Here is a 16,386-nt window from a genome sequence, read left to right on the forward strand (position 1 = left end):
TGGGATGAAGATTGGAAGTCTTCTGAGGCACAGGTTGTGATGAACTCAGTGAATCCCATTTCATGAATCCCATTTCAGCCTGATCATCTCGAGAACACTCCCATCTCACCTCATTCTGGGACACAAGATTTAATGGGCTCAGTCAGACTTGCCCTAAAAAGCTCAATAAGGCATGCCTGATTGTTTCCCAGAATTGAGGATAACGGCAAAAATTCTAAGGCATACCCCCACACCTTACCCCGCGCAGCTTCCTCACGTGCTCTGCACACTGGTGAGCAGGAGAAGCTGGGGCTGTCTGTGACTGAATTGTTCTGTTATAGTCGTTTCAGAGAAGAAGGACCCAGTTGCACAAAAGATAAAATACAAACAAAAAATCTCTCAATGGAGGAAAAGGTGAACTAAAAGCAGAACTATTATAATACTAGAACCAACCAAAGACTCTATAGCCAAACCGACAGATTAAGGAACAGACGACAAACTCACAAACAAACAAAATTCAGCACAGGACTGAACACGAAGGGAGCTGATGTAGGGAGAGAAATCAGGAGGGTAACGAGGGCGACGGGTGTCACAGATGATCAGCTAATTAGGGAAAAATGTCACCAGGGCAACGGGTCCAAGACTGATCAACGGGGCACCTGCAAAACACAAAGAATAGGCAGAAACAGAGGGAAGCAAGACGAAACTGACAGCACAGTCACAGTAGGGCCGTGACAGGAATGCATTCTCTAATGTTAATGAATAGAACCGTATTATACAGTGATAACAAAATGAAGAGAAATGACCAAAAGATTTGTTAATGTTGAAAGTTATTTAAAATAACTACTGTAAATGGAAGTGCAACGTAGTGCAGCGTAGTTCTAGCGGGAAGACTAGCAGCTGTACATCATCACTTCATTAGCGGGGTAATTCCTAGCCAATCGCATGTAAGCCATTGCTTTATAAGTCTGCTCACAATCTATCACATTGCTGTTTCAGTGCGCTAAAACACAGGCAACCTCCGCCACCCCACCACCACCAGTTGAGCCCTGTCCCGCACGGGGGTAGGCTCCTCGCCCCTGCCTCCTATCTCCGGCAGGATATGACGGTTCCGGGCACAACTCCCTCGGACCGCCGGACGGGGCCTACGCCAAAGAGAGAGACATTACTTTCTGTTTTACATGTATCAAATAAATGGCATCTTAAACTTCACTCAAGCCTGCGTGTCTTCCGGATAGAACATGTTTTCCAACTTTTGTGGGAAGACTGTCCCAATATCCACGTATGTGGACGTCATGTTTATCAGTGCACTGATGCGTGAAGCATGAATGCATTTTTTAAAGCAGCATATCAAACAAAACGATTGACTCTACTCTTTACACCAAAACAGGGTTCAATGAAACACCTTTAAGAGGTTTCGTCTCAGAGGCACTTTTGTTGGCTCTGCGCCCATAGAAACTCTTCACAAGTGTCATTTACATTTATGCATTTGGCAGATGATTTTATCCAAAGTGACTTACAGAGCACTTATTACAGGGACAATCACCCCGGATCAACCTGGAGTTAAGTGCCTTACTCAAGGACACAATGGTGGTGACTGTGGGGATCGAACCAGCAACCTCCCGATTAACAGATTACCAGTTATGTGCTTAGACCACTACACCACCACCGCTCCACAAGTGACGGTGCGCCAGAAGTCTAAAATTATGCGTTGCATATAGCGAAGTCAAAATGCAACGTCCACGCATGTGGCTGCGGGCTCACACAAGGTTAAAATGAATAAAATTGCTACATTTCACTGTTTAGTTTTAAAGCATTTTTGTTACATTTGTGCAATAAACACTTAATGTCCAAAGTGAAAGATGAGTCCTGAAGCAAAAGCAATTGAGAAGCAGTAAATTTAACATATTTCTCATGTATTTGTTTGACAGATGAAGCCAAGCGGAGTTTTTCTGAACATCTGGGTTGTGTATGTGATATGAATTTAAAGGCTTGTTTTACGGTTATGGTGTTGTAATAACTCAAATCTGACAACTGCACGAAGCGCTTTTAATGCTGCAACGACCAAACACGTTTGAATAATGCAGGCGTATCAGCAACTTAAAGGAATAGTTCGGTCAATAATGAATATTCTGTCATTATTTACTATGCCATTAGTTTGAACAGCATGAATAAATTATGTCAGATTATATATATATGTTTTTTTAGCATGAGCACATCAATCACAAACGTTTAATCGACTACAGCACATTTTTCCCCCTGGCGTTTACTGATCTGTTTCCTGTCATAAATACAGTGATTAATTGGGGTGAAATTGAGGTTTGTTTATCTCAGCCTCCCTTCTTCTCAGTCTAACGTCTGTTTTTCTAACAGTTGTCACTGGCCGAGGAGAAGATGAAGGGTTTGGACTCGTGTTTTTGCGAGAGAACGTGTCACGTTAAGGGACTGACCTACAGAGAAGAGCAGACCTGGACAGACGGCTGCAAGAACTGCACGTGCTCGGTGGGTTTCCTCAAGTCTGTCTGTGACACCCAAGAGACTAGCTCAGAGTGTCGAGTTTACACGAGTCTCTGGAATACTTGATTGTGATTGGCTGAATGTACATCATCCTTCACTTTGATCTTTTGATTCATTGTTAGGCGGTTTTACACCATAACAAGAGAGAAATGTGAGAAGTTGCGCTCTAAAGTTAGGGAAGTTACTTTTAAATACTTACTCATAAAACAACGAGGGTTATAGCATGTCATCTATTATTAATATTATTTATTTATCAATCTTATATGCCAGGTTATTACACTATTCTCATAATTTGATTATTATTATTTACTCACCGGCTGGTCCAAAAGGGGGCGCTATATCACGAATAAAGTTTACGATTAAAACGTTAAAGTCTCCGTATAGATAAGTCAGGCGTATGAGGTGTCATCTGAAAGCTTAGAATCTGAACTTGTCAGAGATAACATCACATCTGCATTTATGTTACTAAATATAACAAAATAAGGCCTGAAAACATTTGCGTTGAAAATTAGCGCCCTCTAGAGGTCATGTGGTAGAAACATGAATCTGAATATTCTCATAGCACATAAATGGAGAAGTCATATATCAAATGAAAGATCTCACTCTAAGGAATGTGACTGTATAGATTATTATGTTGCATTAATATCACATTTGAAAAGATTTGCAAAAGAATCACAAAGTGAAATATGATTTCTGGAAGTCATCAAATACAAACGTCTATTTATGCTCTGATAACTGCTGCTGTAAGACACATATATCTAATAACTTTATATCTGCTTTTACCTTAGGAAGTTCTCTAAAAAATGAGCCATTGTTGACTTGTGTGTGAGATTGCTTGGCTGAATAATCCAATGATATATCTGAGATGCCCACAACAAAATATGCCATCGACAGTGTTGGGTGTAATGCATTACTAAGTAATGAATTACTGTGATTAAATACTTTTTCATTGACAAACGTAAAGTAAGGGATTACTCTTAACTTTTCAGTAATTTAATTACTTCTAACTTCTTATGTAATTGTGTTAAAATACTGTATAGCTATATAAAACAAAAGCGAATTTAAAATGGAAATGTAACGTCTAATTTAACGCTGCCCCTTTAAATCCTTTGGCCAGAAACAGTTTCATGTTTATCTTTGTGTTTTTCAACTGGTCGAGGTTGATAAAGGATTTTAGAAAGTAATTAGTAATAAGTAATCCAATGAGTAATTAGTACAGTAATCTAATTACACTGTAGAATATGTAATTAGTAGTTAGTAATTAATTACTTTTTACAGTAATTTACTCAACACTGGCCATCCAGCAGGAAAAGCATCCAAAACAAATAATCAGAAATGTATCGATTATAGATGATAAAATTAAATATTCAGTATTCAATAATATAATAATATTCAAAGTAATAATGAGGGTGTTGCTTGAACTGAACATTAGACTGAATGTCTATGGACGAGGGATAAAATGAGTTAGAGCGCCCCCTACAGTTCAGCTGTGTCCACAACCAATCAAGCGGTCTGCGATTAGCTAATAAGCCGAGCGCCCCACCGCATTCAGCAAACAATGAAATGGCAACGATATTTCCAACACATCTTAAAGGTCTTAAAGTTTACACGTACACTGATTACGTAAACATAATGTAAACACACAGATGTGAATTTGGACTCTCTCGTGCTCTCCCTTTTTCTTTCTCACTCATTATACATTTATTAGCCGCGAGTGAGAGGAATATTTCACCAAATGTAAAGTGACAGACAGTGGAATTCTGTCCTATCTTTAGAAGTCCCTGTGCATTACTGACAGACATGAGCCGGTCTCGAAAGCACCCGGTGTGTCCAAACAGACAATGAGTGTGGGTTTCGGAAGTGGTTTGGATGTGACAAGCGTCCCAGTGAAAGTACAAACAGGAAGATATTGAGATCCAGACTGTTTGTGAAAGGAACATTATTTTAATTTAGCTTGAAGTGACGAGTGCCTTTAGATCCGCTCTGAGAGTTTGAATCTATTTTGGGCAATAAATGGCGATAAATACTGAATTGTGCTCATTTGCATTTTTCAATAGTTCAACAGTAACTCAACTGTCGCAGAAAAACATCGATTTTTTTCTTGTTTTTTTGCTTTTATTCTCCAACGAGCAATGGTGTTGCATGACGAAACATCACATCACTGTCTGTGTGGCATTGTGTGGGCTGAGGCCATATTCAAACGTATTCACATCATATTTCCAAGCTCTACAGTAGTAGCACACTGCTAAAACAACAACAACAACAACAACAACAACAACATTTTGTCAATCAGTGTTTTTGAGATCCTCCCCTTTATAACATTTTATCATTAATAGTCAATCACATATTTTTCTGATGGTTTGGTTTAGCATGTGTTGTTGTTGTTGTTGTTGTTCTGGACATCTCAGATATATCATTGGATTATTCAGCCAAACAATCTCACACACAAGTCAACAATGACTCATTTATTAGAGAACTTCCTAAGATAAAAGCAGATATAAAGTTATTAGATATTTGTGTCTTACAGCAGCAGTTATCAGGGAATAAATGAGACGTTTGTATTTGATGACTTACAGAAATCATATTTCACTTTGTGATTCTTTTGCAATTTTTTTTAACTGTGATATTAATGCAACATAATAAACTAATGAGTCACATTCCTGAGAATAAGAGCTTTCATTTGATATATGACTTGTCTATTTAAGTGCATTTATATTCATATTCAAATTTATACCTCATGAATATTAATATAAATGCACTTAAATAGACACGGTTCGGATTTACGTTGACTTCATCGATTATATTGTTAACGTTTATTGTTTATATTTATATTTTTTAAGACAAGTAATAGTAAATTGTAGTTTAGGCACCTTGATTGGCTTTAGTTGAAATACTTAAAATCATGAGTAACTTTGACAAGATTTAATCGATAAGAACGTTTAATCAAATTAATTACATGATGTGCCGATTATCCTTTAAGCTCTGAAGGTGTTTCAGTGGCATACCCAAAATGCTTATAACTCGACAAAAAATACTAAATAAATAAATAAAAAGGAGGGTCGAGTGTTTGGTGTCATTATAAAGAAAACTTTTACATTTTTTACTGATATAGATTATGATACATTCTGAGCCAAAAGTTTGCATTTTTTTCTGATTTGACATTAAATATCTCATTAAATAAGGTGTCTCAGAAAAACTGCTTTTGGTTTGTTCTTTATCATGTCGACTGTATCTGAGAACATTTTTGTGTTGATACGACAAAGCAATCAAAAGTTACAACATTACAAATATAATTGATCATAGTGTCCAAAAACATCTCCACACAAATAAAAGATAATAATGGTACATAAGAACTAATTACACATGCAAACACAACAATGACTAAAGGTTTGCATAGCATGCAGACATGATTTTAGTCATGAGATTTCACAGAATGAGTTTCATTCTGTGTCATTTGAGTCATCATTGAGTCTGTGTCGTGTATTTGGCGCCATCTCCTGGTGGTCATATGTAACATTGTGCTTCATGTGGATTATCTAATGATCTATACATCTGATTATCTTGTGTGTGGACTCGTTTGAAAGATAATCACCTCCTCGAAGTAATGATATGCGAGATTTTATGTTCCGTTTATTTTTCGTAACGTTTTAAGCGAAAACGTGGCACATGAGCAACACCAACATAATTGTCAAAGACATATAATTAGCTGTTACTCACTATATTTGTATCTGTGAGTAAAACAAATAGGCTGGTTGTATTTTACTATTTGAGATCTTTCCAACAACATATGACACATGAATATTTGATGAGTTTGATGTTTTTACTGATTACAATAATATGTACAGTGCAACATTTAAAAAATAAAAAAATATCAATTATCTGATTCATCTGCAAATTTCAAAGCACTTGTTCAGTTTTGGTCATAATATCTACATGCATTATAAAGTACAGCTTATGAACTTTCAAACGACACCTATTATGTGTTGGTCATTATTAATATTTTGACAATATATATTTAATAAATAATTAAGTTAATTCAGATTGCATCATATACAGATATTGTGGCAGCAGACAAGTAACGCATTGATTAGACTATATGAAAATATTTTTTGAAGTCGATGTATTGATTGATTAATTTCCATATCACTGATCATAAGCCTCTTGACCCTCTCTGGACATCAATCCAGTTCACACGTGAGTTGATCAAAGTCTCACAGGATGCGTTCTGTCTATCGTCACTGTCTCAAACGAACACTTGAAGCGTCTCACTTTAGTTGCATCACATGCAATTGAAAAGTTTTTATGAAGCATTCAAGTTAAACAGATCTTCAAACTTTTAAAAAGTCGTCTCGAGATCTCTACATTCTGTTGTGCTCCATCCAGCTGTCAAAGTGAGACTGCGCTGACTGCCCCCTGCTGTGCCCGATTAGCAAAGAAATTAATAAGTCATACATTTATGCATTATTTAATGACACTAAATTAACTAATTAATTCGGCTTAGACCTTTAAAGTATCTTCATGAACACTGACTGAAGGTTTGAAACGTGTTTTTAGAATGGAACGGTCCGCTGTGAGAAGATCCTGTGTCCCGAACTCGACTGTCCTGATGGTACAACCTCATCATATGTGACGGGATCCTGCTGCAAAGAGTGCCAGTGTGAGTACACACACACACACACACACTCTCACACACACACACACACACTCTCACACACACACACACACACGAACACACACACTCTCTCTCTCTCTCTCACACACACACACACACACACACACACACATCTCTCTCTCTCTCTCTCTCTCACACACACACACACACACACACACTCTCTCTCTCTCTCTCACACACACACACACACACACACACACACACACTCTCTCTCTCTCTCACACACACACACACACACACTCTCTCTCTCTCTCTCTCTCTCACACACACACACACACACACTCTCTCTCTCTCTCTCTCACACACACACACACACACACACACACACACACTCTCTCTCTCTCTCACACACACACACACACACACACACACACACACACACTCTCTCTCACACACACACACACACACACACACACACACACTCTCTCTCTCTCTCTCACACACACACACACACACACACTCTCTCTCTCTCTCTCTCTCACACACACACACACACACACACACACACATCTCTCTCTATTCTTACACACAGCACATACACATAAGTTACACTCTCTATCTATTTGCATTTATGGCTGTTGTTCATCAGAACAGACCCGTGACTCACCGGTTCAGTCTGTAACTTGTGTTTTATTCACACACAAGTTTAACGTACGATCACAAGGAAAGAAAGGAGGAAATAATTGCCGTCCTGGGAGCAATTATCATCTCAGACGACTTGTAATTATTTGTTTTTCACCGTTCTGTTTGTCTGCAAACCTGCGTACCGTAGTATTCTCCTCTGATTAACATCATGTCATTTCATCAGGGTCACTTTGTGTTCATTCGTTTATTTATTTCCCATATATTCCAACTGCAAATATTCAGACGTGAGTTGCAACGATTGTACATGAGCGTTTCTTCAACTTCAGACACTTTTATCACTGTGGATTTCTCCAAAGTCTCATTAAAAATATTTTTAACCCTTAATGCATACACCAAGTCTATAGTGACCCGGGACCTCATTCCACCCGCTGTACCTCATCCATTTTTTGTTATGCCCAGGGCTGGACTGGCAATCTGGCATACCGGACATTTTCCTGGTGGGCCGACGCATTTTGGGGCCGATCAGGGTGGACTGGCCATCAAGAGAACTGAGCAGGCCGGTGGTTCAGCCGCGAAACGTGCTGAGCGGGCCGCGATAAGCAAATATGAGCCGCAGATTATTATGCAGATTTTTCTTTTCTCCCAAAACACTAAATATGATCAAAAACTGGATGTCTGAATGAACCGCAAATCTGAATGTATTAAGGACATTCGTGACTTTCTAAAACTGATGCACTGATAGTTGGGTCTCCGAGTGTTTTATCACGTCTCCCTGATCAGTTGGTCGATATCAATGGTGTCCAGGTCAGACCCTCCGCTATTGTTCGTAACCATGGCATTATCATTGACCCTCTCTCCTCTCTCACAAACGCTGCTTTCCATCATCTCCGTAACACCGCACGACTCCGCCCCATTCTTAGCACCAAAGATGCAGAAACTCTTGTTCACGCCTTTATTAATTCTTGACTTGATTATTGTAATGCCCTCTTTTCCGGCCTCCCGACTAAAACAATAAACAAACTGCAATACATCCAGAATTCAGCAGCTACTCAAGTCCTCTCACATCACTCCCATACTTTGTAGGCTACACTGGCTGTCTCCTATTGTATCCAATACAAAATTCTCCTTACAACATTCAAAGCTTTACATGGCCTTGCCCCCTCATACATCACAATCTCGTCCGCCGCTACACCCCATCCCGCTCACTCAGGTCATCTGATTTGGGCCTATTATTCTTTCCACATTGCAAGCTGACCTCACTAGGCGGTAGGGCTTTTGCACACTTGCCCATTCGCTTTAGAAATCTATTCCTCCGTCCCTCCGTGACCACACCTCCATTCTGCATAAAGCGGCGGCTCGTTTTATCTTATCGCGGCCCATTCGGCCCGTTTCGCGGCCAACCCACCGGCCCGCTCGGTTCTCCTGATGGCTAGTCCGCCCTTGAATGCCCCCAAAGTGCGTCTGCCCACCGGCAAAATGTGCCTGTCCAGCCCTGTTTGTGTGTGTTGTGTATCCCGGACGAGCCCCCATTTGTTACGTAACACACCTTCCTTGGCCTAGGGGTATGGGAAGGTGGGTAACACATGTTTTGGAGAGAGTGCAAGAGTGATCCTGTATCGAGGAGATTAGTTTCTTTACAGAATAACTGATAATAAATGCCAAATGTCTTTGAAATGAACAGGAAATCGTCCAAGTAGTATTATCTTCATTTGTTACTCAAAAAAGCTTCTTACTGTCTTAAAATGATTTGCATTAGTTGACAAATTTGGTATTTTTGATAGATATACGTGCTGGGTTTCTAAAGACCCGAGTATGAAATAATGTTTGGCAAAACACCCATGTATACAAGGGTAAAACTTGTAATAATGCGTATTTTTATAATGTATTTTAATAGTTTAATAAATGACGAAGGCCTGGTAAAAAGTTTCCAATTCTGACTCAATGTGACCTTCATATAACAAAAAGAAAAAACTTTGAAATCTCTTGTTTTTAATAAAAGAATCTGCCCTTGGGATAAACTGTGTGAGGGTAGAATTAATGTGTGAACTACACTCACCTAAAGGATTATTAGGAACACATACTAATACTGTGTTTGACCCCCTTTCGCCTTCAGAACTGCCTTAATTCTACGTGGCATTGATTCAACAAGGTGCTGAACGCATTCTTTAGAAATGTTGGCCCATATTGATAGGATAGCATCTTGCAGTTGATGGAGATTTGTGGGATGCACATCCAGGGCACGAAGCTCCCGTTCCACCACATCCCAAAGATGGTCTATTGGGTTGAGATCTGGTGACTGTGGGGGCCATTTTAGTACAGTGAACTCATTGTCATGTTCAAGAAACCAATTTGAAATGATTCGAGCTTTGTGACATGGTGCATTATCCTGCTGGAAGTAGCCATCAGAGGATGGGTACATGGTGGCCATAAAGGGATGGACATGGTCAGAAACAATGCTCAGGTAGGCCGTGGCATTTAAACGATGCCCAATTGGCACTAAGGGGCCTAAAGTGTGCCAAGAAAACATCCCCCACACCATTACACCACCACCACCAGCCTGCACAGTGGTAACAAGGCATGATGGATCCATGTTCTCATTCTGTTTACACCAAATTCTGACTCTACCATCTGAATGTCTCAACAGAAATCGAGACTCATCAGACCAGGCAACATTTTTCCAGTCTTCAACTGTCCAATTTTGGTGAGCTCTTGCAAATTGTAGCCTCTTTTTCCTATTTGTAGTGGAGATGAGTGGTACCCGGTGGGGTCTTCTGCTGTTGTAGCCCATCCGCCTCAAGGTTGTGCGTGTTGTGGCTTCACAAATGCTTTGCTGCATACCTCGGTTGTAACGAGTGGTTATTTCAGGCAAAGTTGCTCTTCTATCAGCTTGAATCAGTCGGCCCATTCTCCTCTGACCTCTAGCATCAACAAGGCATTTTCAGCCCACAGGACTGCCGCATACTGGATGTTTTTCCCTTTTCACACCATTCTTTGTAAACCCTAGAAATGGTTGTGCGTGAAAATCCCAGTAACTGAGCAGATTGTGAAATACTCAGACCGGCCCGTCTGGCACCAACAACCATGCCACGCTCAAAATTGCTTAAATCACCTTTCTTTCCCATTCTGACATTCAGTTTGGAGTTCAGGAGATTGTCTTGACCAGGACCACACCCCTAAATGCATTGAAGCAACTGCCATGTGATTGGTTGATTAGATAATTGCATTAATGAGAAATTGAACAGGTGTTTATAATAATCCTTTAGGTGAGTGTATATGAGATTTACCTATTGCATCCCGTTTATACCATGGTAGAATTTAGAGTTGGAACTACTGTATATGTTTTATAATATTTGTTTAATTGTTTTGATTATTATTTGCAATGTGAAGCTGTTTTTACAATAATTTCATCTTTTAGTCCATCAAGTTCCAAATCAAAAAGAAAATCATCAAATGAGATGAAGTACCTTTAATTTCTGAAGTATTCATAATTCACTGGATAGACATAAACACATGGTTGTTTAACATGTGACCCATTTTACTGTTGAATTCCCCCAAATAGTGCCACTGTGATTATACCGTTCCTGTGATGTACAATCGCTCATATTCTTCCCTGTTGTTCACACGCATGCAGAAGAGTCTGTGTGCACCTGAGGGCACCTGCAAATGTGTGTGTGTGTTTTCAGGTGTTTGTTTACACTTGTTTTCTGTTTCCGCAGCGATGTGTCTGTTTTCGGAGCAGACGCTGGTGGAGGGAGACCGTCGTGCGGTTCATCATCCCAGCGGACAATGCCAGCTGTACGAATGCAGAGTACGAATCTCTCTAATGACATTACACGCTTTGTTTTATGTCACATGTCAAATGTATATGTTATACTGTTATACCGTGACTCTAAAAGGCTTTTGGCCACTTTTGGACTCATAGCGGGTTAACCCTTTAAGGCCTGAAGGTGTTTTTAAAGATGTCCTGTTCCAGTGGCATACCCAAAATTAAAGGCTTGACAATAAAGACTCGACAAGTGTTTGGTATATCACTGTAAAGAAAAGTGTTCAAACATTTTAATGATGTAGACTCTCAGTTTAAAAAACTGCTTAAAAAATGTATCCAAAAAAATGTACTTATTTTTCTGATTTGACATTAAATATCTCTGGGTGTAAATAAGGTGGCTCTAAAAAAACTCTCAACTGTGTCAAAAAATTATGCTGATACGCCAAAGCAATCAAAAGTTACAACATTACAAATATAATGTATCATAGTGTCCAAAAACATCTCCACACAAATAAAAGATAATAATTGTACATAAGAACTAATTACACATGCAAACACAACAATGACTAAAGGTTTGCATAGCATGCACACATGATTTTAGTCATGAGATTTCACAGAATGAGTTTCATTCTGTGTCATTTGAGTCATCATTGAGTCTGTGTCGTGTATTTGGCGCCATCTCCTGGTGGTCATATGTAACATTGTGCTTCATGTGGATTATCTAATGATCTATACATCTGATTATCTTGTGTGTGGACTCCATTGAAAGATAATCACAGACTCTAAGTGATGATATGTGATATTTTATGCTTTGTTAATGTTTCGTGAAGTTTTGAGCAAAAGTGCGGCATATAAGCAACATCAACATAATTGTCAAAGACATATATTTAGCTGTTACTCGCTATATGTTTGTCTGTGAGTAAAACAAATAGTCTGGTTGCATTTGACTCATTGAGAGCTTTCCAACAACATATGACACATGAATATTTGATCTGTTTGATGTTTTTACTGATTACAATAATTTGTGCAGTGCAAGTATTTTTATAAAGTATCAGAACGGACACTTCTGATTCATCTGCAAATTTCAAAGCACTTGTTCAGTTTTGGTCATAATATCTACATGCATTATAAAGAAGAGCTTCTAAGCTTTCAAACGACACATATTTTGTGTTGGTCAAGAATGTAGTTGTTAATGTTTTGATGATTATATATATGGGCCTGCATTCAGTGGAAGTGGTTGCTTTTTCACTTCCCAACCCAAAATGCCATAAACTACAAATCGGAATGAACCCATCCGAGCTTAAAGGGTTAATCCAGTCAATGTTCTTGTGTTTTCAGGATCGTACGATGCACCGAATCCTAAACTCTGATGACTGCCCGCAGCTCACCTGCGCTGAAGTCGAACAGGTGACGCTTACAGACAGATGCTGCAGAGTCTGCAGAGGTACGAGTGCAGTAGATTCGTTATCACTCCTTGAGAAGTTTCAGCGGTTCTAGTTGTGCAAATCAATAAACTGTATATGAAAACAGCTGTCCTTAAACTCTTGTATCTGGGGTTAAAGGTCATGACTTTTGCGGCGAGAACAACGTCTGCGTGGAGAACTCCGACTGTGTGAACTTGGACGCTGGCGCGAGCTGCAGCTGCAGAAACGGGTTCCGTTCACTCCGCGAGGACAGCGCATACTGCGAAGGTGAGCTGTCAATCAAATATTTATTTAATGGGTCGGCTGATCCGTTCATTTCCTGTCCACGCAGCTGCTGATTTTAATATGTTATTTTTCTAGGACATGTTTATAATGGCTTCTCATAATAATTGGATTTTTCTTTTGTTAAAATGATGCAGAATACAGTGTTGACATAAATGAGTTCGCCCTTAAAATATTTAAGGAATATTTCACCGAAAAATCCTTTTCTCGTCCTCATCTTGTTCTTTTGAAGAATACGTGACCCTACTGCTCTTTTATTTTGTATAATAAAATTATAATAATCAATAACATGCTCTAGACGGACGACTTCGACCGTTACGCCCCGTCCAGCTGTATTTTCAGTACCTCACGTAGGAGCGTTGTCTTTTTTAGTTTGTAAAACATTTGTAAAAAATTAGAGGGTAAAGGCCAACACGGAGCAGCAGTGGAAGAGAGAGAGGAGAGAGAGACATGTACTCGCTGGTTCTCCGATACGCCGTAGCTTGGTCCTCGGCCACTCCTCCACCCTCTAATGGACGACAGCCGCGCCTCCCCGGGCGGATCGGAGGCAGTCTTCCTGACCCTGGCGGACAGAACACCCGCCTCGTTCTCGAGAAACTGCTCGTCAGCTGTTCTCCCGCTCTAGGCGATCAACTGGGAGCCCCTCCTCGCTCGCGGTCAGCGGTCGTGAAGACCCCGCCGTGTTTAGCGGCTGGTAGGGGTCTCCCCACCGACTGCTCCAGGCGGTCGGTTAGGAGCCCACTTCTCCCTTCGCGGTCGGCGGCCATTCGTCCGCTCTCAGGCGGCCAGGCAACTCTGTCCTCCGGTGGATGGCCACGGCTGCTCCGTTGGGGTGGATGGTAGTGGCGAGGACTCTACTACAGCGCATCCCTCATCCGTCCCAGGTTTCAGCACCAGTGTAAAAGGATTAATGGAAAGGATGAGGCGAGAACCGGCTTGACGATATAAATAATAGTTTAATATAAAACTGAACTAAGACGACAAACACACAAAGGTGTCGGACAGCTGCCCGTAAATCTCTCTCAGCCTTTAACCCTCTCAAGGGCTATTTAGCCTGATTAGGGTTCGGGTGTGTGGAACGACACACCCCGTCCCGTCCTCCGCCCTGCCACAACATTGTGTCATGTTGAGAACGGCAACTTTAAAAGCACATCTCAAGACACTAGCGTTCTGTTACGGGAGTGCCGCTGCGTTTTGCTCTTTTTGGTGTGATAAAACACGTTCGGATTGAACGGCCCCTTTAAAAGTAATTTAACAGCTTTTTTGAGAGGAACAGACTGACATTTAAGGGCCCGTTCACACCTGTCTGCACATTTTCTCATTGTTAAATGTAAACACGTTCTAGACGGACGTCTTTGACCATTGTGACACATCTCGCACTTGTTTTTAGACGTCGTGTAAAATCGAACGTCAACTTTTTAAAAGTGCTTTTCGAGACACCTGTGTTCTGTTATAGGAACATGTTTTCATCTCATTCTTCATCCTTTATCCATAGTTTTTCTATGGAAACATGTACTAGACGGACGTCTCTGACCGTTTTGCCCCATCCAGCAGTATTTCACGTAGGAAGGTTGTGTTTTTTAGTTGAACTGTCCCTATAAAGGTGCCACATAAGACACTAAATATATGCTACTCTGGATGATTGCTGGATTGTCGTTTTCATCTGTGCAGAAAATAATGAATTCTCTGCTTACCTTCGCTCTCTCCGAGCACAAAACTAATTAAGTAACAGAGATTATTAATGCTCAACTTAAATAGGAATTTGATCAACACGACTATCCATCATCTCCAGTCAAAACTTTCTGTTCCTTTAGCGTGTTCATTAGCTGATATTCAAGATCAGTGCTAGTCATCAATATCTTTCCTCCCTCCTCATCTTCATTGCCCCTTAAAGAAGAGTCGTGACTGGCCTACTTTTGAAGAATGGCTAGCGACTCTCGCTGTGTTTCCAGGGACGCCCCCCACCCCATCACCTCCCCGCACATCCATCGAGTCTCTAATGAACCTGCAGGCTCTAAAAATAAACCCAGGAGATCTGTACGAATGACCTCGCCGTCGCTCGCCCCTCGCCTCATGCGCGCGGCCGTGCAGGTAATTATCAAAGAGCAGGAGAATATGAATAATTAAAGATGCTTTCAGCTTAAGAAATACTGTCTGTACTGCCTAAACGTACTCATGGGACATTTGCTCTGGACACGGTGAAATCTAGTTCAATGCTCAAACAGGAGCGGCAATAGCATGACAAGGAATACAAGCGAAAGTAAATATGTTTCGGAATAGTAAATATGACAGAATTATAGAATAAGGGCAACAAATCAGCCATGTGTAACCCAGAAATGTTCACTGGTGAGACAGCGGCAGTGTCCCACTTCTAGGCTCATTTGTCAGCGGGTCTTTTTGACCTTGTTGGTTGGTCAGGACGAAACACCTGCTGTTGGGTTTTCCGCTGTTAGATGAAGGAGAATATCTGCAGGTTTTTAAACGGAAAGCATTTATACACTCTAGAAGATGTTTAAAGGTGAAGTACTTTATCGTATCCCATCTTATAAGTAATCCATTTCAATTTAAGTGTGAACACTGCCAAAAATTTGCTGGCCTTTTCTGCACATTTTGTGGTCCGTTCTGCATTACGCGACGGCTCACTTTAGCTTATCGCGGCCCATTCGGCCCGTTTCGCGGCCGACCCACCAGACCCCTCGGTTCTCCCGATGGCCAGTCCGCCCCTGAATGCCCCCAAAGTGCGTCGACCCACCGGGAAAATGCCCGGTATGCCAGATCACCAGTCCAGCCCTGTGGAGAGGAAAGAAAACTTCAGTTCAAAGGGAAAACAAGCTTATTTTTCTTACACAATTGGCAAATAGTTTAATCTTGTTTTAAGCATTAATTACACCAAATTTAGTTAGATTTCTCAAAGAAAGATAATCATTTATATCTAATGCCAATCTGCTTCTTAAGTCACATTTGTTTCCTGTTTTAAAGATGTTAAGATATGTTTTCCGGTAAACTAAAATGTCTTTAAAATCAAACAGTTTTATTATGTTGCTGTGATAAAGTCACATTATTCTGTTATTCCTGTTAAAATCCCTAAAACGAGAACAACATTTCTGACTGTAACTCGTCCAAGAGCTTTCAAGCTACATCCACCAAACTTGGTGCAGACC

The 16,386-nt window shown here is 40.4% G+C and overlaps 1 protein-coding gene across 1 annotated transcript in view; it reads left to right on the plus strand.

Annotated features, from left to right (window-relative positions):
- LOC127638165 (protein kinase C-binding protein NELL2-like) overlaps window positions 1-16,386 on the plus strand; it is a 126,170-nt gene that overhangs the window by 36,312 nt on the left and 73,472 nt on the right. The window contains exons 8-12 of the mRNA XM_052119580.1: window positions 2,353-2,481; window positions 7,051-7,153; window positions 11,470-11,561; window positions 12,858-12,963; window positions 13,082-13,210. Of these exons, the coding sequence (XP_051975540.1) occupies window positions 2,353-2,481; window positions 7,051-7,153; window positions 11,470-11,561; window positions 12,858-12,963; window positions 13,082-13,210 (559 nt within the window). The remainder of the gene's footprint in view (window positions 1-2,352; window positions 2,482-7,050; window positions 7,154-11,469; window positions 11,562-12,857; window positions 12,964-13,081; window positions 13,211-16,386) is intronic.

Source organism: Xyrauchen texanus, chromosome 46 (assembly GCF_025860055.1).
Source record: "Xyrauchen texanus isolate HMW12.3.18 chromosome 46, RBS_HiC_50CHRs, whole genome shotgun sequence".
NCBI lineage: Eukaryota > Metazoa > Chordata > Actinopteri > Cypriniformes > Catostomidae > Xyrauchen > Xyrauchen texanus.